The sequence below is a fragment of the Monopterus albus genome, unplaced genomic scaffold, assembly GCF_001952655.1.
Source record: "Monopterus albus unplaced genomic scaffold, M_albus_1.0 scaffold69.1, whole genome shotgun sequence".
Classification (NCBI taxonomy): domain Eukaryota; kingdom Metazoa; phylum Chordata; class Actinopteri; order Synbranchiformes; family Synbranchidae; genus Monopterus; species Monopterus albus.
Genome location: NW_018127949.1, coordinates 2,121,389 through 2,143,646, shown reverse-complemented (window position 1 = coordinate 2,143,646; position 22,258 = coordinate 2,121,389). Strand labels below are relative to the sequence as shown.

The 22,258-nt window shown below is 40.6% G+C and overlaps 3 protein-coding genes across 9 annotated transcripts in view; 1 reads left to right on the top strand and 2 right to left on the bottom strand.

Annotated features, from left to right (window-relative positions):
- LOC109962908 (C1q-related factor-like) overlaps positions 1-3,064 on the top strand; it is a 12,315-nt gene extending 9,251 nt beyond the window's left edge. For both annotated transcript variants that reach the window (XM_020605047.1, XM_020605048.1), the window contains one exon: positions 1,987-3,064. In XM_020605047.1, coding sequence (XP_020460703.1) covers positions 1,987-2,166 — 180 coding nt within the window. In that variant the 3' untranslated portion in view covers positions 2,167-3,064. The remainder of the gene's footprint in view (positions 1-1,986) is intronic.
- Positions 3,065-8,223: 5,159 nt separating this feature from the next.
- Positions 8,224-13,015, bottom strand: dcakd (dephospho-CoA kinase domain containing). 2 transcript variants are annotated; one of them, XM_020605345.1, is made up of 5 exons: positions 12,938-13,015; positions 12,118-12,229; positions 11,251-11,454; positions 10,313-10,400; positions 8,224-10,101 (listed from the first exon to the last, which is right to left on the bottom strand). In XM_020605345.1, the coding sequence occupies exons 2-5, from the start codon at positions 12,227-12,229 to the stop codon at positions 9,816-9,818; spliced, it is 690 nt and encodes a 229-aa protein (XP_020461001.1). In that variant the 5' UTR covers positions 12,938-13,015; the 3' UTR covers positions 8,224-9,815. The 2 variants fall into 2 exon arrangements, with proteins under 2 accessions (XP_020461001.1, XP_020461000.1); XM_020605344.1 differs by having other exon boundaries at positions 8,225-10,101; positions 12,680-13,011.
- Positions 13,016-13,158: 143 nt separating this feature from the next.
- Positions 13,159-15,911, bottom strand: pus3 (pseudouridylate synthase 3). Of its 5 annotated transcripts, none has more exons than XM_020605341.1 (7): positions 15,781-15,911; positions 15,063-15,502; positions 14,641-14,918; positions 14,375-14,558; positions 13,972-14,081; positions 13,680-13,843; positions 13,159-13,586 (listed from the first exon to the last, which is right to left on the bottom strand). In XM_020605341.1, the coding sequence occupies exons 2-7, from the start codon at positions 15,474-15,476 to the stop codon at positions 13,318-13,320; spliced, it is 1,419 nt and encodes a 472-aa protein (XP_020460997.1). In that variant the 5' UTR covers positions 15,477-15,502; positions 15,781-15,911; the 3' UTR covers positions 13,159-13,317. The 5 variants fall into 5 exon arrangements, with proteins under 5 accessions (XP_020460997.1, XP_020460996.1, XP_020460995.1 ...); XM_020605340.1 differs by having other exon boundaries at positions 15,063-15,480; XM_020605339.1 differs by having other exon boundaries at positions 15,063-15,477.
- Positions 15,912-22,258: the final 6,347 nt, after the last annotated feature.

Below are 22,258 nucleotides of genomic sequence, written 5' to 3'. Positions count from 1 at the left end.
AAAGGTACAGGGAGAGAGAGAGGACACACTACGGGAGAGAGGAGACACAAAGTTAGTGATGTGTAGTGGTGGCATATAGAAGCATAGGGAGAGAAAGGAGAGGAGAGGAGAGGAGAGGAGAGGAGAGGAGAGGAGAGGAGAGGAGAGGAGAGGAGAGCAGGAGGGGAGGGGAAAGAAACTCAGAGCATCATGGGGCCCCCAGCAGCCTAGGCCTATAGCAGCATAACTAAGGGAAGGCTCAGGGTCACCTGATCCAGCCCTAACTATAAGCTTTATCAAAAAGGAACGTCTTAAGTCTAATCTTAAAGGTAGAGAGGGTGTCCGCCTCCTGAACTGAGACTGGGAGTTGGTTCCATAGGAGAGGAGCTTGATAGCTAAAGGCTCTGCCTCCCATTCTGCTTCTGTGGACTCTAGGAACCACAAGTAAACCTGCACTCTGAGAGTGAAGTGCTCTGTTAGGATGATAAGGCTCTACGAGGTCTTTAAGATACAATGGAGCCTTGTCATTAAGGGCTTTGTATGTTAACCCTCAGGCCTTCATATACTGTTACTATAAGCTTTGATTTTTGTAAATACTGTAAGAGTTATAAGCATGGACGTGCACAGAAATCTTAAATGGCACTGGATAAATCTAAACATTCCCACCCTTCCCAACTTACTTTAAATTACTGCATAATGAAGGAAAATGAACAAAGTAATTAGTTTCCCTATTAAGAGCACTAATTCTTTTAAAGAAATTAAAGAATTACTGAACATCTCCAAAAGTCTAAATACTGTACATATTACAAAGGTCCATGGTAACAGTTTACTGCACAGTAACCAAATAACCAAACACAAAACAGCTTCTAGAATAAAACTGCAATGTAAACCTGGCAAAGTAAACATGCAGCCAACTATTTAACTGCTGATAGGGTTGTTATTATTTATAAATTTGGTCCTGGAGGGCACTTCAGCCAAACTTCAGCAAAGTAGAATCCTTACTTCATATCCCTGGTTAAAATTACCATATTACTAATATAGGTGAGATTATGTTGTACATTTGCAATTAATGTGAGTGAAGTGCTTGTGTGTGTCAGCGGTGGACATCATGCTTCTACACTTAATCTGATGTTGGACGCAGGCTACAATGTCCTCATGTCTCCAGAATCCATCAACATGCTGTCATCGGTGGATCAGCCTTTCATTTCAAAACCTGCAGCCCCATGAAATACATTGTTGTACTCTATCAGCACTAATTGGAGCTCTGTGTTCCTATTTGTTATCTTCACCACAGTCTGGGTGAAGCATGGTTTATACGTTAATGGCTGGCTGGTGAAGCTGTAGTGCAACAGTCAACCTGGCAACTCAGATCATTACACATTAGCTTAGGTTTAGTGGGGATAAGTCCTTCAGCGGCTAACTGTACTTGCAAAGCAACTTCCTCAAGTTTCACTAAGAGATTTGGGTGTTCAGATCTAACACCTTCAGTACACAGTGACACTCGTATTCAGAAAAACATGGCATTTCCATTGCTGCTCCAAGAGAAAAGTAAATGTAGGAGTAGAGCATTCCTTAGAGGCATACTGACTCATGCCTGACCCTTTCAGAGGAGTCATGAGAGGAAAACAAAGATATTCACCACAGGAGGCACACTTTATGCAAAGTCAAACTCTCAAATTCAGTCCACACATCTTGCAAATATTGTTCAGTTAAAACAGGGCTTTTAGATTGCACATGGTGTACAAATCGCCCAGTGAATGAGGACGTCACTCAAGGTTGGTGAGCATCAAATTAAGCAGTATCAGCACCAATGTCTTCCTCTTAATACTAATGTAAAACAAATATACATTTTTCATTTTATTACAATATGCACATGTATTTTGCTATTATTTGTTTGTTAAGGCATCAGTTTAAAATGATTCATTCTAAGTCTTTCTCTTCTTGATTTTACCATTCACATTTCTTTACTGACTGACTCAATGTCTGTGTGTGCATGTCACATTCCAGGTCAGGGCCAGCGCCATTGCCCAAGACCAGGACCAGAGTTATGACTACGCCAGCAACAGTGTCATCCTTCATCTGGATGCAGGTGATGAGGTTTTCATAAAACTGGATGGGGGCAAGGCTCACGGGGGCAACAGCAATAAATACAGCACCTTCTCAGGCTTCATCCTGTATGCCGACTGAAGACTGGACAGGATGTGGGCTCAGAGGTCACATCTATCCACCTGGCTCTCACTGTAAGGTTAATGTTGCCAATAGCCACTGAACCACAATCACACTGTTGGTACAGATGTTTAGGGTCATGATTGATGTACTAGTAATTAAGGCTGTGGATCTGTGGCTATTGGTAACTGTCTACCTCCTCATCCATACGTTCCTTAGTATACAGGGTGTCTGTGCCACTATTAAGATGGCTGTGAGCAATGTAGCAGTGACAGTCAGTGCTACAGGATGTGTCGTGCTGAGATGCAGTAACTATTCTGACAGTGCAGACGGCCTCACCATCATTTCTGAGCTGTCATCTCAAAGTCTGGAAGTTCAGTCGTGTTTTGTTATGTTTGTGTGGTGTTTGTATGATATTGTGTTCCGGTGACTGAGGAGATATATTATATTTCATCAAAGGAAATTTGTCAAATACTGGACACCAAAATGAAATTATGATTGTTTTCAATGGCAGACAGTGTCACAAAATGTGTCATAGTGTGATGATTTGGAAATCCATGTAATATCAGTCCATTATATCTGGCATACTGTTAGTGTATAAACTATAAATATGATATTAAGCCTTGATGTCTATACCCAGGCTGAGTAGTATCGACACTGCTTATACTGTAAATCCTATTGTGTGGCTATTAAAATAATACAGCTGTGTATAGATAGTACACTTACTACATTATGTATTTATTAATGTGCACATTTGTAAAAAATGTATTTATTTAAACCATGCATGCAACATCTGTAAATGACCTGTATGTTTCCCCAAATGCTACAGACAGATACAGTGAACTTAAAAGTTTAAATATCTAGATGTGGCCTTGAGGAACATCTGTTGTAATTTTTTCATTAAAAAAGGGGCCTTTGCATTTCGTCCCACATTATATGGTGAATGTCACTCACCTCATTTGTTTCTTGATCAGCTGTTCTGATCTCTCATTTTCCAATGAAAGCAGCCTTTAGTCCTGCAAATGTGCGCAGCAAGAGGCAATCAACACCGAGATGATCACCAAAGGAGAGGGAGAGGAAATCACAGCTGTGTTTAAATGCCAAATGGAGCAGGAGATGATTGTGTTTCACAATCAAAGACGAGATGTGTTTTTTCCTGTAATGGGTATGAAGATGCTGAGATACGATGGGAGAAAGTCAGGGAACGGGTGTTAGAACATATGACAGAGCTTATATCAGAGTCAGAAAGTAATCCAGGGCAAATCGGGCTTTGCTGTGACTGTGACACAAGTGTCAGAGACAGGAAAATAGCTTCTGGGGCTACATTGTAAAAACCACTATATACTTTCTTTTTTCTTAAGAGCTTCCTTTGAAATGAAATATAAAATTATGTGGACATAATTTGCCCTTGATATGGGCAATATTGGGTCCATAACTGTCTCTTACTTAAGACTTCAAGAACAAAAGTTATGAGGATGTCAAGAAATATGGAAACCGTGACAAAACACACTTACTCAGTAACTGAAACTTATAAAAACCGAATGTCATCACAGTTACCTTTCAAAATGCCACTCGAAGCTCCATTAAATTCAACATTTTGTTGTGAGCTTTAAATTGGTGTGATAGTACCCAGTTGATTAAACTGATAGAAAGAGAGTGGATTGCCACACAGTGCGGTGTTTAACTGCTCTATGCAGTAAAGGGCAGGAAGCCCCTGGTCTAAACTTAAGCTTGTCTTAAGACAGCAGAATTCCTCCAGACACAATTAAGAGCCAGAGTCTGGGCCTAAGCAGAGGTCACCCGAGCCACAGGGCAGCTGAGCGGCAGCACAGCCTGGTTTCTTCTTGCAGGGTATATGAGCACATTAGAGACTTCATGTCACAATGTCCAAGACAAAAGCCCCCGGTCTGTGAGAAACAGATTTCACTGCTGAACTCACCGGAAGTGAATTCTGCCTGAGAGTCTGCAGAATCTGTACTTTTCCTGAAGTCAGGGAGAAAGTGAAACACACCAAAACCTTTCTTATATACAACTCTTAAGAGACCACGAGAATTCAAACAGAGGTCTGATAGCATTTGGTTTTGACGGTGACTTTAGCTGAACAACCTCCCCAACAGGACACTCTGGGGCTTGTGTTTTAATTTATGATGAAATGGCATCTGCAGTGTTTGTGGTGCTTAAACCTTTGACTCACATTTCATCTCGCCAACTTTGAACAGGTCCAGAGTTTGAAGACAAGTATTCCTCTGTGAAGTGCCATAAGCTGCTTTTTGTTGGCGTAAGAGGCGCGTCTTGGACTCGGCTGTGGGAATATTTGGAGATTCTCTGCTGTACCCTTTATCATCATGCCTAAGTAGAGGGATTGGGATGACTGTCTCTTATGCAGGCTCGTTTTAATTTAGGTAATCTTCAGCAAATGTAACTGAAGGAAATTTTGATTCATTCACTTCCACCCACTCCCTATTAGCAAACTGAGATGGCTTCAGCTTAACATTTACTGAGGCAATCTGTGAGACATGAGGCTTATCAGGCTACTGCAGCCTGCGTGTGTATGTTTGTGGGTCCATGTGTGTGAGTGTTTGGGTCGCTGTTACAGGTCAGTACGCATGTTGAGTCCATGCATCTCCCTATAGCTTCTGTGAGACAGGAGAATGCTAGGCTTGGAGAGAAAACTTCCTCTGAAATGTCTGAAGCAGCGCTAATGAACCCTTGGTGCTGTTATGGTGAGCACCCCCACTTAACTCTCCAGGGGAGAGCTAAATTAGAGATAGATGCATTAACTGTGGAGCTAAATTGCCCTTCATGCTCATGCATACTTCCTTCTACACCCACCTGCTCACGCTTACATGCCCCAGTGTTTTACTTGTACAACTGTGCACCAAGGGAGATGTTTTCTTAGAGTTATACAAAGATATTTACTTGGCTGCATTAACAAAAGTAACAAAAGCCCTAATTCAGTTGTTTTAATACTTCTGACATGACACGATTATCAGAAACACATAGGAAACATCCAAGTAGCTGCCATCCAAAGAAATAAACAGTAAGTTTTGTTGTACAGTAGTTGAACTCCAATCTAAAACACAACATACTGTACCTCGAGCAGCTGTCTGAAATGTCTGCTGACTAAAATATCTCAAGTTTGCAAAGACGACAGAAGATGTTTTCAGCATCACTGTAAACATTAATAACATGCCAACAGTCCTGTCATGCCTACACCTAGAGGGCTCTGCTAATATGCCCTGAGTGGATACAATAACGGGCAGGATTACAAGGAAGTAGCAGGGAGTAACTGATCCTCGTGAGACATTAAACTTTGTGTGTATTGTGTAAATAATGTTGCTCTCATCAGTTTCTGCTGCTTTCTAATCAGCTGTTCATCCTCAGCTTTATAGCAAAATGCTCAGCAAAACTAGAGGGGAGACTTTGTGATAAGCTCACGCAGTGCAGCCTTTTCTCTCACTGAACTGTCATTAAATTATACTGTTAATGCTTAAGAGCTCATTTGATATGATTTAGCAGGCTGTTATACAACTGCTATAACATTCACATCTGACCCTGAGAATTTGTGCAAATACTGGGTAACCAGTAGAGATAGTTTTTTTTTTTACAGTAGTGGAGTACCCTGACAGTATGGTCACAATATAGCTAAGACAATATTTCACAGGCTTTGTTATAAAGTGTTACCCAAATCTGCATCAGTGTTCCACTGCTGCCTTACAACCACAGGCCGTGAGGAAAGCACCCAGTTTGAGATGTAGACTGATTAAAGCCAAAAGGCCATTAATTTGTGGTCAAAATTGAATGTTGTGAACAGATGCAACTCCACAGTAAGTGGCAGGGGGATGAATGCACATAATTACAGGATGCAGGAGACATTGCTGTTTGTTCTCTGACACTCTTTAGAAGAACATGAGAACATGCAATGCTTCCCCCATTTCGTTCCCCATCACGATGCTTGCTAAGGCGACTGTCCAGTGTGTCAGTGAGTCAATACCAACAGCCTTGTTCCCTCATGGCCCTGACTGAGCCGGGGCTAATGTGTAGGGACAGGTTGAGTCATATGGCCCGGGATGCTCCACTGGCGTGATGCCTGTCTCTTCACCTCACTGCAATTTTGTGGATGCAGGCTGACAAGAGGACACGGAGGTGCTGTGATTGTCCCTTTCCTTAGCATGACACTAGAAGCCAGAGTTCAAGAACATTACAGTCATTACAGTTGCTGGGGCCAGTTTACTGTACCCATTGGTGTCAAGCTGCATTTGTGACCTGTTGTGATAGGGAGAGCAGGTTTCCGTACTCTTGCTTTTCTTTTTGCTTTACCAAAATGATCAAAATCTAAATTAGAAAAGAAATTTCAGCATTTCTACTGAAAAAAGTGGTCCTCAGCTGATAACTCCCAAATTCTCAAGCTAAATAATACATGGATTTAAAAGAAAATACCAGGGGGAAGTAAAGAGAAGAGCAGAGTGAATATTGAGAAGCTCTGAGAGCTATTGTGATTGACTATCCCAGTGGGCCTTGCTAACAAATACACTCTTAGCTCCTCTCCATTTGCAGATCATCAACTAGCCCTGCCAGTAATCACTAAGCCACTCCTGATGAACAAATGTGTAATGTGACTGCCTCTTAAGTGTGCAGGCTTTAAAATTTAGTTCCAAAACACCTTTGACAGATCAGTATTGCTCTTACATACACACTCGCCCTTCTCCACACACACTCCCATACATAAATGCTAATGTGTCTAAAAAGAAAATAATTAAGAAAGTCTTGCATTCATGGGTAAATAAAAAATGGCCCAAGTGCTTTTAACAACATCAGATGAATATCTAAAGTCTAAGATCAAGGATGGTACATACTTCCATTTTAAAAAAAAGCCCCTGAGTAAGAAATTCAGACAATTACCCAGAGTTGTGGCTGAGTTTGGTGCAAAGCTATTTACTGTGCTTGCCTTTGCCTGAGCTGTTTTACCTTCCCTGTCGGCAGAAGGCGGGGGTAATGATGAAAAACCACTCAGACAGAAGATTCCAAAATGTCGACACACTGTGGCGCCACGGGCCAACTCTCTGAACATGATGGTGAGATTATACAAGCCTTTACCCCCTGCCATGAGAAAATTATTTGCTCTGCTCCTGGAGAGGACCCACAACACACAATATAGCAGCGGGGAATGTGCCTGCATCCATGCATTTTACAAAGTGTAATAAGGCAACTTAAGACTTTCACCTTTAAGCTTGACACTTTCAGAATTAAACCCAATTTATATTCAGAATGAGACTTTGCCACCCTTCTCTGCCTGGAGCGTTCACACTTTCTAGCACAGATATAGTCTTCCTTCTATGCTCGGCATCTGGCTTCTGTCTGTGTCAGAGAAAGACAATGAAAACAGACACTTGGAAATCTCTGCTGAACAGCTTGATGCCCAGTAAAACATGTTACCCCCTGGATCACGGCAGAACCAGGTTTTAAAGACAGCCACCTATGAATAGGCCATAATCTTCATCATGGCTTTGAATGGAGGATACTCCACATTGATTAAGTTACAGTGGGGTTGTGTGTATTATGTGGATGATTCTATGTGCTGTATACATGTGTGTAAAAGATTACACAGTGTTTGCGATTTGTGTATTATGTATGTATCCAAACATGAGGTCGCGCAGCCTCCAGTTCACTGCCCCCCGCCCGCTGTCCGAGTCACTTTGCATTAGTTCTGTAGTGGCTTTATAAAAACAAAGAAGCAGACCAGTAGGGGCTTTAGATGGAGCCAATTGAGCCACAAACACTTGTTGGACCTCAGTGCCAGGATGATGTCACCGCGCCTGTGGGTCTGACTTTTTATGCCTGAGCTCTAATGTGAACAGGAGCAAGGACACAAGTTCATCAGCCTTCTTCTTAAGTCCTTCCACTAACACATTTGTGTGTGATCTAATTACATGAAGAATGTCAAGGTCTTAAAAAATATGATTTTAAAGTTGCTGTTTTCAATACTGTCAACAATTAGTTGACTGACTGGGAACTTTGGTATTTTTAAGCAAATATTCACTTTTTCTGGTCATACATGATTGTTGACAGAGGTTTTGGACTGACAACTGGAGAAAATAAGAAATCTGAAGACATCAACTTGGGCTGTTGAGGAATTCTAATGGGCTATGGTCAAAATTTTATGAGCAAAACAACTGATTAATTAGGGAAATAACCCACAGATTAAGCAATGTTGACAGTCATAGTTGTAGCTCTAGCTGATGTTAGGCATTACTTCTCATGTTTAACCCTTCACAACCAGTAAAAAGAGTTGTATGATATTTAGGTGGCCCTGAAAGGAGCTTTCTAAAGCTTGAGAAAATAAGCTAATGATGTCATCATGGTTATCCTGGATTGGACTTAATGTCTGACAGAAGGCCTGCTTTACCAGGTGGAGCGGGTCCAACAAATACTCCGCTGTCAAGCTGTATTATAGAGAATGTAGGATTCAGTGTTTCTGAAGCTTGACACATACTATAACTAAAAGCTCCAGCATCACACTTTGCTAAACTGCAAACTGAACCATGACCAGCTTCCATAGTTCAAATGTCACAAAATCATGTGGTTCACAGGTCATAAAGTCAGATTTAAGGTGCGGTGCAGGTCTCCTGGTGTCAGACTCTGCACAGTCATCTGCACGGTGAAGCTCAGAGAGAGGTAACAATTAGCAAAACACACTTCCAGATTCATACACTGACACCAATGGATAACTGTTAGTTGAAAACAGCGGTGCTGGATCATTTATATTTAAGTTTAGCAGCTAATGTTACAAACGTGTTTTAGCTACAAGTGAGTGTGCTAAAAAAAAAAAAAGTGCTTAAAAAAAAAACAAAAACAGTATTGACAGAGGCTTCAAGTGTAAGAAAATACAGTGATCAATATAAAGTCTGCTAATTCATGTAAATTCATACTGTTCCCATTAAAAATGGATTGTCAAATACATTCCATTATATATATATCTTCATTTTACAGGTCATTAACCATACAATCATAGCATGTTCTGTATGCTTCAGATCACTCCTATTCACCACTTTATCTTTCTTTATATGTGGACGAACGAATCCAATTTAAAACAATCTTTGCTGGGGATAGCAGGGGCATTTTGTTATGAACAATGCAGCAAACGTTGGTGCCAAATGAATTCAAATTTAAAAAAACTGCACATTTATAACTTAAGAATGTACAAACTTGTTCATTTGCTCTTTCTAATGTGTCATTTACAATTTCTGCAACCAGCCAAAATGTCTAATTGTGATGACTTCAAAAGGTGTAAAAGGTGCAGCAAAATAAAAATCTCTTTACAGTTGGGATGGCTTTACTGACAACTTGCCATCACTGGTAATGGGGGAGCTTGTACAGAAATTGAGCCTCTAAGGCATCACCTTCATATTTTAGTGTCTCTGAGGGAAAACCAACCGAAATTGCACATAGAAACCCATCACACTAAGCATATGTCAGTGCAAGTTATTTCAATAAGGTAAGGCCATATTAACTGCCAACAGTGTGTGTCACAGCACTGTAGGTCTGGGTCAAACTATTCTCACAGTAAATTGCACTGGAACCTCCAACCTGTCTTCACCTGCTTCTATTCACATCTTCACCTTTGACCACATTTTTAACCAAAACTGTTTATCCCCCCATTCTTACTTCTGTTAGGACAAAAGTAGCTTGACAGCATACAGCAGTATCCCACTCAGACCAGCACTGGCAGCAATAGCAATGACCCTCACTAAGAGGAAGTCCATCGAGTCCTCCAGCTTTGCGTGAAGCCGCAGGACCTGCCGGTGGGTGTCCTCCCGACTGCCTGAGTTCTCAATAACATGATTGGCCAAGCCACGCTTTTCATTGAGCGGCATCTGTGCAGCCACACGCTGTTCCGCCTGCTCTAGCGTCAGCCCGTCCCTCTGCATGAGGCGCGATAGCTGAGTGGCAGGGTCACTGAAAAGAAAGAGACACTGGAGGTTATTTATGGCTGCAGCCAGGGTGCCTTGTTAAAAAATCCAGAAGCAGTGTGTCATGCTAATAAGGCACAGGCAGAGCTGGAGAAAGGTAACCAATAACTCACAAAACTGGGCTTAATAGCCAGTTTCTGTCACAAACAAACTGCCAAATATTTACTGAAATGGAGAAAAAGGAATGGTGATGTTACCAGTAAACTACTACTGTGTGGTTCAGAAACCGAGTGAGGCGTCTGGTTTCAAACAGAAGGGGCACATCCAGCACCACATAGCGGTACCCTGGGAGATGGAAGAAAATGAGGAGCACTGTGACACAGAACTTATCAGTGTCAATGCATTTACCAACACTGTAAATACTGGTTGTTCATTACATTTTAAGAACATACAAGTGATGTATGACAAGTGTTTTAAGAAACGTTGAGTTAATTAATGCAGAGTTAATGGGAGTAGAGGATATTGCCGTTTTGTTTTTTTAAAATAAAGATGCACCGACTGATCGGCTACAAATCAGAATTCACCAGTTTTTAGCATGATCGGTCATGACAGATGTCCAGCTGACAAATCAGATTCTGTCAAAGGTACACACACGATGGTTCATGTTGGGCACATAGCGGCACAAATGAAAAGTGTAGCGTGTGCACTGAGTAGCATCTTGCGTGCATCTCATGTGAGGCTCACGCTCGTGTCTATACCAGGCACATTTACTTGTGCGTTGGAAGCACTTGGTCTACAAAAGATGCATAGAGGAGCTGAGAGAAACACTTCAGAGAAGGAAAAACTACATCCAAAACTCTGACAAATAGTACACAATGAGGGAATTACTGGCTACACACGAAATGCAAGTGTATGTACAGTGCATCCAACCCATGGTAAAACACTGCAAATGAAAACTACACATACTTTAAAAAGAACTGCATGTAGGATTGACACAAGACAATTTTCTGTTTCTACTACCTGCTGCACCTGTTTGTTTTAAAAAGCACAAATATTGCAGCTCATTTTTAGTTGGTTTGGAAAAAAAAGGTGAGAGAAAGGTGGAAAATGTAAAACTTAATTAATACAATGTTTTGTGTTTGTTACAATTAAATTAATTAGTGATTAACTGATCCAAACCCGATTTCTCCATCACCTCTGAGAAAGTAGAACAGGATCTGTTTGAGCATCGCTTTATGGATCTCTGGGTGGGTGATGGAATTCAGCAGCCTCCTCTTTTCCTCGCTGGTGAAGATGAGCTGGCCCAGCTTCTGCCTGTCAATCTCCCCATTTTCGAGGAGGATCTCTGGCCCAAAGTGGCAGACAATGCGGGAGTAGGCAGGAGTGTGTGGTTCCACAACTGTTTTCAGGAAAGGACAGCAATATTCAGTATTTTTCATTATTGTATCATTTTAAATGACCAAACAATGAGTCAAATTATTGACTTATGGACACTAACAGTATTATAGCATACAGAGTGAAAGTCAAACAAACCGGTTAGATCAGCAGCAAAAGAAACTGAAAGTGAAGGTATTCACACTAACAGTATTATAGCATACAGAGTAAAAGGCAAACAAACTGGTTAGATCAGCAGCAAAAGAAACAGAAAGTGAAGGTATTTAAAACAGATTCATCAACCACCTGAGTGCAATTAAACTGTGAGCCTAATATCTTATATTTTCTCCTACATGCAGATGTGTGCTCTTCACCTACTTCTGTGACCTTTTCATCCTCATCACATAACCAAGACATCATCCCTGCAGTCAGCAGAGACAGCCTTCATGATTCATGCACTCTCCAGCGTTTGTCTTAATGAACTTCCTACTGGCCTAACCTCCTTATGTCCATGTCAGCATTAAACAATGATAATGAATATTATTATTAAACTAACCATACCGAGCTTATTTGAGAGGCCGTCTCACAAAGAGGGGTTCAGCTGGATGACACTCTTAACCAGCATTTGAACTGGATTTGTATTCACGGTATAAATTGAACAGTTTGCAGGGGGGAGATATTCACACACCTTTCCTGGCCACAACATCAGCATCAATAATGGGGCAGCCAAGCTCTCGCAGCAATGAAGACACTGTGCTTTTCCCTGAAGCAATGCCTCCCGTCAGCCCCACCAGGAACATCTTAGAGCAAAGACACAGAAGAGATGCATCCACTCAATGTCGTTACAGAAAGAAGACTGTTAAAGTCTGTAATACAAAAATGTGGCACAAAGAAAAAACTTGACTAAAAGAGAACTAGCGAATAAAAACAGCAATACCAAAAGGATTGAAATTCAGTATTAGAAACCTTCCGAGACTCTCGTTGAGAGTTTGACGGACTCCCCCTGCTGTGGCACAGCGGAGCTACACTTAATTTACACAGTTCAAAACTGGCTAACCAGCTTAGGAATCGAACTGGTTTCACTGCTCCTAAAATCTGCTTTAAAGTTCTTCTGAACTATCCTAAAAGCCAAAATACACCCCGGCGAAACTTAACAGCTCCGTAACATGTGAATCGAAGCGTTTTCTACAAACGCCAGATATTTTGTTACTGTTGTCAAAGTACACTGGTGCTGTGTGCTTTTGCTTTACCTTGTCAACGTGAGGAACACCTTATCTCAACTGAACGTACAGTAAAAATCCGTACAGAAGCACAGTGGTGACAGTAAACAACAAGCATTGCTAACAAACTAACGTTAGCAATGCGTTGTTCAGGTCAAAATGACCATTAACATACAAACAAACGAAGCCAGAAATTTTCTGCTTAGTCCTATTAAATACACACTCAAATAATAATGTTACAGACCGCCGTGTTATTGGATAACATTGCATATAACTCAAGATTCGTACTCAAATGCCCGCTAACAATCTAGCTTCTTAGCCTGACAAGCGCAACCCCGAATATCTTCCGATGTCTCCCGCTCTACTAACAATTAGTTCCGACTTTCTTCTCCTTCTTATGGTGTTTATTGGCGGTAGTCCGACTTTCTTCTCCTTCTTATGGTGTTTATTGGCGGTAGTCCGACTTTCTGGCGTAACTTCAGAAAAAAGTTGTGAAACCAAAACTCATCTCTTATCCTAAAAGTGTTTATTTCACAGGAAAAATCAAGTTTTTGCATGAATTTAAACAAGTAGCACAAAGTTCTCTTTCCTGAAATAAAAAGTTACAATGGTTTTACAGAAAACAATTGGCAAATGGACAAACTTTGGCAAGTTTATGTAGGAAACGCTTAATCTGCTTTATGATCTGTACTTTGTTTTGATGTTGGCATCTCTGAAGAAACAGGGAGGTTGGAGGAATAGTGGGAATGTTTGGACCTTTTCCCTCGGTGGACCATTTCACCTCCGTTCTCCCCTTCCTCCCGCTCCAGTCTGCCTCTTTTAACAAAATGGTCTATCCTGGACTCAAGGCTCTCACAGCATGGACGCTCCAGCAATGGTCTGTAGTTTCTCTGCCTGCTGCCTTCTATTAGTGAGCAATGGTCAGAGGACAATCCACCTATGGATGGAGACCAGTGACAATCTGTAAGGTTTATGATGGACTTTATCAAGCTGTTCAAACGATCAGCATGTGTTAGAGTCATCTTCTTACCTAGACCTTGGATCATCCCATGGAGGATCTGTGCCTTGACTGCACTCTGAGTCCACTGTTGCTGCAGTGCAGACAAAACATGGTTTACCTCTTCAGCGTCCCGTTTCCAGCTCAAACCTTCAAAGTGGCAGTCATACAGCACCAGTGGGTAGTCTACTGCCATGCTAGAGACAAGAGGGAAAATTTTTAAGTCATACTGATGCAGCTATAGCTATACAGATTAGGATTTGTAAACATCTCCTAGTGGTAGAACCAAAACAACACACAACCCATTCAGCAGCAGTAATTTCACCTGTACTGGGGCTTCCTGGAGTTACTCTGAACATCTAGTAGTTGATTAATTATCTCTGGGGCTTCTAGTTTCTGCCCTATGAGGAGCAGCACAGCCATCATGCATCGTACCTACAGCATAACACACCAGCAAATTCATTGTGGTAAGAAACTGCATTTTCCACTGATCAAAGAATTCAATTCTCTGAAAGAGATTAGCTCCACAGAATGGCATATCTGAACTGAAAATACATGAACCAGTCATGTGACTATTGAAACTTTGCATTAAAATGTTTCATTATTGTAGAAGACTAATTTATAAGGATGCAATGGATTGAAATGAACAGGGTTTATGCTTAGCAGAGCTGTAAAAATCTGCTGCTGGGTAAAAAAAACAAAAAGAAAGCCAGAGCTTTTCTTCATACCTGGTGGTAAAGGAAAGCCAGGCCTTTGATCTCGAATATGAAGAGGTCATAATGGTCTGTGCTGGACATGTGCTGAGGCTGCACAGGTTTGACCTCTGCTGACAAAATGGTCCTCTCAAACTGCAGGACTCCGTTGCCCACATCCATTTTGCACAGGTTGCGAAAGTCATGAGTGCCCTCATACCTGATGGGTGTCAAGAGGTCCTCAAATCAGAACAGTGATTTCAAGATATGACTGTAGTGTTTATGACTCTGCTTTCACCCACTTTTTTGCAGCATCTGCCATCAACGCCACATCCAAGGATCCTCGGGGGAAGTAGTACCGGTACGTGCGGGACTGACAGTCAAAGCGTGCACTGAAGCCCTCTGCTACTGGTGCCCAGTCTAGGATCCTGATGTCCTGGGGTAGGACCCTGTTCAGTATCTTCACATAGGGAAGCTCAGGGACATCAGCTTTTTTCTTTGGATTTACATCAACATTTTCAGGGAGCCTGATGCCCAATCCTCCACAAAACTGTGTGGAGCGCAAATCAATGGTAATGACCTGTAGAAGAGAGACAAATTTACACCACTACAGCATAAAAACTATGCATACAAGACATTATCTGCATTTGTCTGTGTTTTTAGATAACACTGTGGAGCAAACAATCTGTATAATATATGTCACATTCCTCATTATTAGACTTACTTGGGAAAAGGCACTGACTCCTTTATCAGTGCGACCGCAGCGGTGGTAGTTAGAGCTCTGCCGGTCCTGGATCAGCCGAGTCTTCAGCAAAGCTTCGAAGAGTCTGGCCTCCACAGTATTCTCTGTGTTCTCCTGAACAGCAAACCCCTGGTAGGCCCACCCCAGGTACGCCAGCCGCAGGGCCACATGGCGTCGAGGGTGGGCAGAGAAGTCAAACGGACGCTCTTTACTTGCTTTCTTACTCTTTTTGCTGGTGCCGTTGCCACCAGGTTTGCAATCTGTGTCTTCATTAGGAGACGCACTGGAAATCATCTCCACGTCCTCTCCAGCTTCACGTCTCTCCTTCAACTGGCACTTCAGCTTCTCCAGCTCTCCCTCCAGCTCCTTTATCTGCTGGATTAAAGTCTGTGACATGCTGCTTGAAAGATAAAAGAGACCATCTATGGAAAATAATGAAAATATATGTACATACAATGAGCAACCAAGTTAGCTAGCAAGTTAAACATCCGCGTAGTCGGGTAGATGCATTCTTCATCTTCTTTTTCTTTACTGTATCACAGCGAGTTAAGTCATATAACATCTAACGTTAGTTTTGTTTGCAGCTGGACTTCAAACTCACATAATGAATGGCTGAAAGCTACATTTAGTCTGTTTGTTCGCGTGGTAAATTAGATACTGGGTGGCGGCCGAACATATCTCAGTAAATATATGCCTTTACCTTTTAATTTAAGACACAACGTTGGTGATAAAAGGTAGTTCTTCAATCACTTTTCTAGTTTCTTGGTGAACACATACTACTTTATCTGCTGCTATGGGTTTTCTAAGGCGGACCAACTTTGGGAGCGGACGTAGGTCATATAAAGGGTTTCTGGGAAATGTAGTTTACCACTTAAAATGTCCAGGCTGAGCTATTACATTTGTGCTTGAGGGAACCATGGACACGTTTTGGGTTTAAAAGTGGGCTTTTGCTAAATACGCTAAGAGGAATTAGTACACAACATATATTCTTTTATTTTAACAATCTCTTATTTTAACAATTTTATTGTAAATATTAGGTAGGTTTTAACACAGGTTCAGACAAATTGAACCCTAGAGTGTTTGATATACTGTAATGTTCTTTGAACCTTAAGTCCTAGAGACAAGATGTAAATAATCTTTACAAATCTAGCACTTAGAAATCATTTTGTGCATCTACATGTAGAGCTCTCCGGTTAAGGTACCAAGTGATGCTGACCTGTTATCACAAATCTTTTTTTGAAAATTAGCTTGAAGGGAAAATATTAAGGGTTCTTAGTTCACATGCAAAATCATACAACAATGACACAGTATTATACATTTATTAACCATATTCATTTTAAGCCTGAAATTTAAATGTCAAGACCAAGCCCAAGAATCTGATAACTGGCATAGTCACAGCCGGCAAACATCAAATAGCAATAAGATTCCTTTTAGTTTTTTTCATACACAGTTAGAAATCATACTCATTTCATTATTGATATTACTTTCAACAATAATTCAATGTTAAATAACAAAAATAATGTGAAATAAAACAAGAATTCAAAATGACGAAATTAGAGCTACTATAAATCAAACAGCAGCAAATTTGTTGTGATATAAATCACAGACAATTTGTAGTTTAGAACGAATAAACTGGAAAATCAAATTTGACTAAAAAAGCAGTGAAGATGAGAGGCAGATGTGCTTAGGCATGAAGATGCATCAGCTAGATTTTCATAACGCTTCCGTTTTATCTTCAGACACAAGCAAGTTCCAACCAATACTCCAAAAACCTGTACCAGGAAAAAGGTTATAAGTTAATTGCAGTAAGACATGGGTCAAAAAGGTTATTTTATCTAAATTAAAAATTAATTCTGGATATCACAACCTGGGGCACTCAGGATGCGGTAGGCTTTACTGTCATTCACGCTATCCTACACTTACTTTTCAAATGTCTACCTTTGCTTACATGAACATTTTCCAGGCAAATTGTTGGAGCAGGCACACAAATTATTGACTAAGATAATAAACATTTTTTTTTACCAGGTGTAGAAAATGAACAATAACACTACCTCTGTGACTCCAAGAGAGATGCACACAGCACCGACCCACACCAAGTTTTTCAACAGAAAGGGCTTGATAGCCCAGATACAACCCTGAGGAGGAACATACATAAACTAAATGCAGGCGTTCACAGAGACTGAATGAGGAGGCTGTGAAGTTAAAATTAGATTTCCCAGCAGACCTTAGTGTGCACTTTTGTCTTGTCCTTTCCACAACCCTTAGTCTTCACCACACAGCAGGAGTCTGGCACAGCATCACGGTCCCCCCAGCCCACACTCTTGGACCAGTCAGTGTAGCTCTCTGCACCACAGCAGCTGAACTGTAACATAGTGTACAACCCATGAATTTGCACCTGTGTAGCTCTGTCTGTTCATGGTGCACTGTACAAATGACAGATTCTTCAGTAGTGCTTAGAGCTGGGCTTTAGAGTACTTTTATTTTCCAGTTATGTGCAAATTGTCAAATAGAAATAAATGTAAAATTAATGTCAGTGTTATAGCTTTGAATATTTCAAATAACCATTAGAAATACTTTGCACTCATGTGGACAACCAACACTTTATTATTATAAAAAATAGCTGTTCCCAAATGTATTTAGTCAACGCTCAAAATATTTTCTACAACCTCTGTGGTATTATGAGTGTCAACCAGGCACAGATGGAAAATTCCCTGGGGCCTCATTCCTTTGGGGGGCGTGTAGCAATACATGATGATACGATAGCAACCTTAATGAGATATCTATCTATCAAGACAACACCTTGTAGGGGGATTAAAATATGCTTTTTAGGATGTATACTTTCACTGCACCAATTTGCATCGTCAAATTACCCAAAATAATTTTTACTATTATATGGGTATGGGAGAAACAGGGGCTCAGAGGGCTCCCACCTTTTCTTTTGCCTCTGGGCCAACTAGCAGGTGAATTAAGCCCTGTATCATGTACTACAAACCATAAAGCTCTGAATGTCACCTTTTCCTGAATCCTGTTGATGGCATGCCTCTTCTCTAGCCTGTAGTAATAGATCTCTCCTTGTGCTTTGCTGCTGATTGTACTATTTATCTGTAGGATGGCAGTTTATAGAGAAAACGTGGTTAAAATATTGCCATGAGCAGCACTTTTATTAAAGGGAAATGCCACCTCTATTATACCTTAAGAAACATTGTTAATGGTAATTTTGATCACACTGAAATTATTGGGTCAGGATTCAATTGTCTCACCCTGCTGTGGAACATGTAAAAGGCGGCCCCTGTGAGTGTCTCCAGAATGATGATAACTATCAGGATGCAGATGTACTAGTTCATGGAGAAACGGAGTGATCATTGTCAGAGAGCAGGCATGTCCCATTTCTCTTAAATACACCTTACATGTTGGTTATTCCATATCTATTTAAACATCTTTGGTGGCTATTACAAAAATGTTTGGACAAAAATCCAAAATCAAAATACTGACACCCAAAATCTTTCCTTGTCCCACAGATATGTTCTTACTAAAATCTATGACAAGACATTGTCAAACCCATTATGGAACATTATGTTACATACACAAACCACCACTGAAGAATTGTTCATGAATGCCCCAAAATAGCCTACGAGGGAGATGAGGGCTATGGTGACACCAACTGCAATGAGGACTACAGCGATTTTAGACAGGCCGCCTCCTGCAAAAGTACCCATCTGAGAGTAAATCGAGTACTGCAGTGCTCCGATAGTGATGAGGGCAATCCCGGATGCCTGAAAACAAATTTAACACCTGGACATTAATACAACACTTCACACAGCAATATAAAATCCCTGGTGGTTTAATGACAGTCGTGTGCCAAGCTGCTGTAATACAGGACTAATAAGGTGAAAACTAAACACATTGTAATTTAACCCACCTGTTATGTTCATTTCTCAGGAACAGCAGTGACGTTTCTGGGTTAATTTTACCATTACTAACCATTTCAATCACCATTTAGTGCAATGGTGTTCTTTACCTCTCACAGATTATGGTTCAATGAGGAAAATGCACTCGTTTTTCATAAAACATGCATGTTAACTTTTTTTTAATGTACACTGGAAAGACCTACGTTTAAAATACGTTATTTTTACATGACTGATTTTTTTAAATTTTATTTTACATTTTGAAATCTTTTCTTTTTATGAAGTGATGTTGATAAATTAACATGAGACACCTCTTCTGTTCAGGGTCAAATTCACCCACACAGTATCTTTGTAATATAAACATGCAGGGGAGGTTGCAAATATGTGAACATTTTATATGTGGATTACACCTATTATGCCAAGCAGAAGACATTTCTTACTAATAAAATACTTTTAACTATTGTTTTTAGATTTTTTTAACTGTGCAACAGGTCAATTTGACCTGCACCATAACAGGAGGGTTAAATGTGTTTGACAAACCTACCAATTAGTTCCACTCCCCCTGCACCTTGCGAACAGTACAAGTGTCAGACAAATGAAGGATTACAGTTACAGTAGACCTCTGGTACTTCTTCTTAGCACTTTATAGACAGCCATATATTCTCCTCAGAGGGATGTTCTGTAATATTTACATCACACAATTTTGGTATAGCATAATAAAACTGATGCATATCATTTCAAATTAAATAGGGCAGAAACTCCATTACTCCTCTACTACCACAAATAATAATAAAAGACAACATTTTTAGAAGCCAACTTTACTTATTCCAGTATTTATTTTAATTATCAGTGTTTACCAATCATCACCATTCCCAACACTTTCATGCATCGATTAATAACTTAAATTACTTACCAAAAAGAATGTATTAAAGAAAATAAACCAGCATTTGATGCTGCAGAACTTGCACATTGTGAAGACTTGACGCAGACAATCCGGTTCGTTTGAGGAAATGTATGTACTGTGTTAAAAGGTGAGACCAAAGAGACCGTGACTGTCCTCACTTAAAGGTTTGAAGAGAAACAAGCTGAGCACTTAAACATAATTCAGTCAGGTGTGCTTAGGAAAATGGTGTCCTGATAACATTTAAATTGGCAGGTCGCACTGAAACATACAGTCTCTGTTTGGCTGTATGAATAGCACTGAAGTGACAATAGCAGCACACCCTGGCTCTAGGGGGCAACTGTGGTTCAGTGGGTAGAGCAGCTGTCTCAGTTGAAGGTTCAGGGTCGGAGGTTCAAATCACGGTGCCTGCAGTCCATATGTCAAAGTGTCCTTGGACAAAACGCTAAAACCCCAAATTACCCCTGATGGTTAGAGCCATCGGTGTGAATTGGCACCGCAGGTGGCTGCCTCAGTTCTGTACCGGAAACAAATCTTGTGTGTAACGTACTTGGCCAAATAAAGGTGATTATACTTATCTAATGTGAATATAGGTCGAAAGCCAAATGAATAAGCTTGTATTTGACATATATTTTACATGCACACATCATGGGTGTGGCCACGTTACATGCATTTAATAACACAGAAAAATACATCAGTATATCACAAGATAAACTGTAATTTAAGTTTTGAAGATGCTAAAAAAAAAAAATCAAAATTTTTCTTACTGTAACTTCTAAGCTTTTGTTTTATGTGTATATGTTAGTGTATATATATATAAAGTCTTCAAACAAATATAAGCCATATAAATAAGTCTCTCATCATCTTGTCCCAGTAAAACAAAATCTGAAAATATCAATGGAACATAACTCTGCATTCTCAAAGAAAAATTTAGTTCCTCTCTGCCACAGCTCAAAGTGTCTGTGTATTTGAAGACATCTGACCACTGGACCTGGCGTCTTCCATCCGTTTGAGGACAAAGCTCTTCCCTAGAGCTTCTCCATCAACATATGGATCTGCAGGGAACCTCATCCAACTCCTCAGGCTGGAAAAAGTCCAACCAAGGCCTCTGGCTGCAGCACAATAATCTCTATCACAGTAACCTCGGCGTGAGTGGCCGTGAGGATGCTTGTGACATGCTGCCAGGGTATGTGCTGCCCTTTTTTCTGTCTCCATCTCCTCAGTCTTTTTCTCCCAGTTTTCTGTATTCTCAGAACTCAAGCCAGAGAGCATCAGGATGTAAAGGACCAGGCTGCTTTCAAATTTTATACTTAACATCAGAATGTCTGTTATTAACGCTGCCAGAGCGGGCTCTTTAAACATATATAAGGAAAAGATGATAACAAAACACTCAGTTGCAGGCTGAGTCACTTTAGAGAGGGTTGTTGAGAATAGACTAGTTTATCTGTTAGAGGACATGAGTGTAGTTTTGTCTCTCTTCTGCTCAACCCTGACTGTTTGCCCATGACGCCTTATCCCTTGATCTCATTTGCTTGTAAAGAAATGCAGCCTGAGGCGTTTGAGAAAAATACATTTGGAGTTTAGTCTGCATTAGTTTAGCTGTCTAAACATTACCATAGATTTAGCTATTTCCAGTGCTCATGTGAGGACTGTAGTGGACCATATTGGACTTGGTTTGACTATTTTCTGCATGGCCATTAGTGATGGGTGACAGCTTTTTCTGATTTCTGCAGTGTGAGGGGTACAGCCACTGGGGGCCCATATGACTGTACAAAAACCTTCAATGAATTGTCAACTAATTAGAAGCACGCTTCATTAACTTTTAGCCTGCCTTTGCTCTGATTTCATGAAGTGATGGAGTCTTGTATGTGTTTCAAGGAGTTTGTGGCAACAAGATGAAAATGATTAACAGCCTGCATGTCTTACAAGTACTTCATGGAAACAGGAAGTAAAGTGATTACCATAGTAGGACTACTATGTTACAGAGTGAGAAGATTGTCCGTCCCACTCTTTGCTTTTCCTGTTTTGAATTCCATTAGACTTGATAAAGACCGTGTTTTATTTCCACTTGAAGAAGAGGTGGGGCAGTTATTCACTGCTGCTATTCACTGTATGGAATATTGAGATCTTTCTAAAGAATGTTACAAATCTGGCAAGGCCTATACTCAGTGCTGACAATACATACAGTACACAGTATCTACATGTTTGGCAAAACTCAGTTAAGCTCAGAATCTCCCACAAGGATGTGTAAACAAAAACCTGCATGTAAAATTTGTAACGTATAAAAACAGAGGTGAAATCCAAACTACAGTGAGTGCACTTCAGCTCTTAGGGCTAGCTGATGAGATAGACTGGGCTAAAACTACCCACTT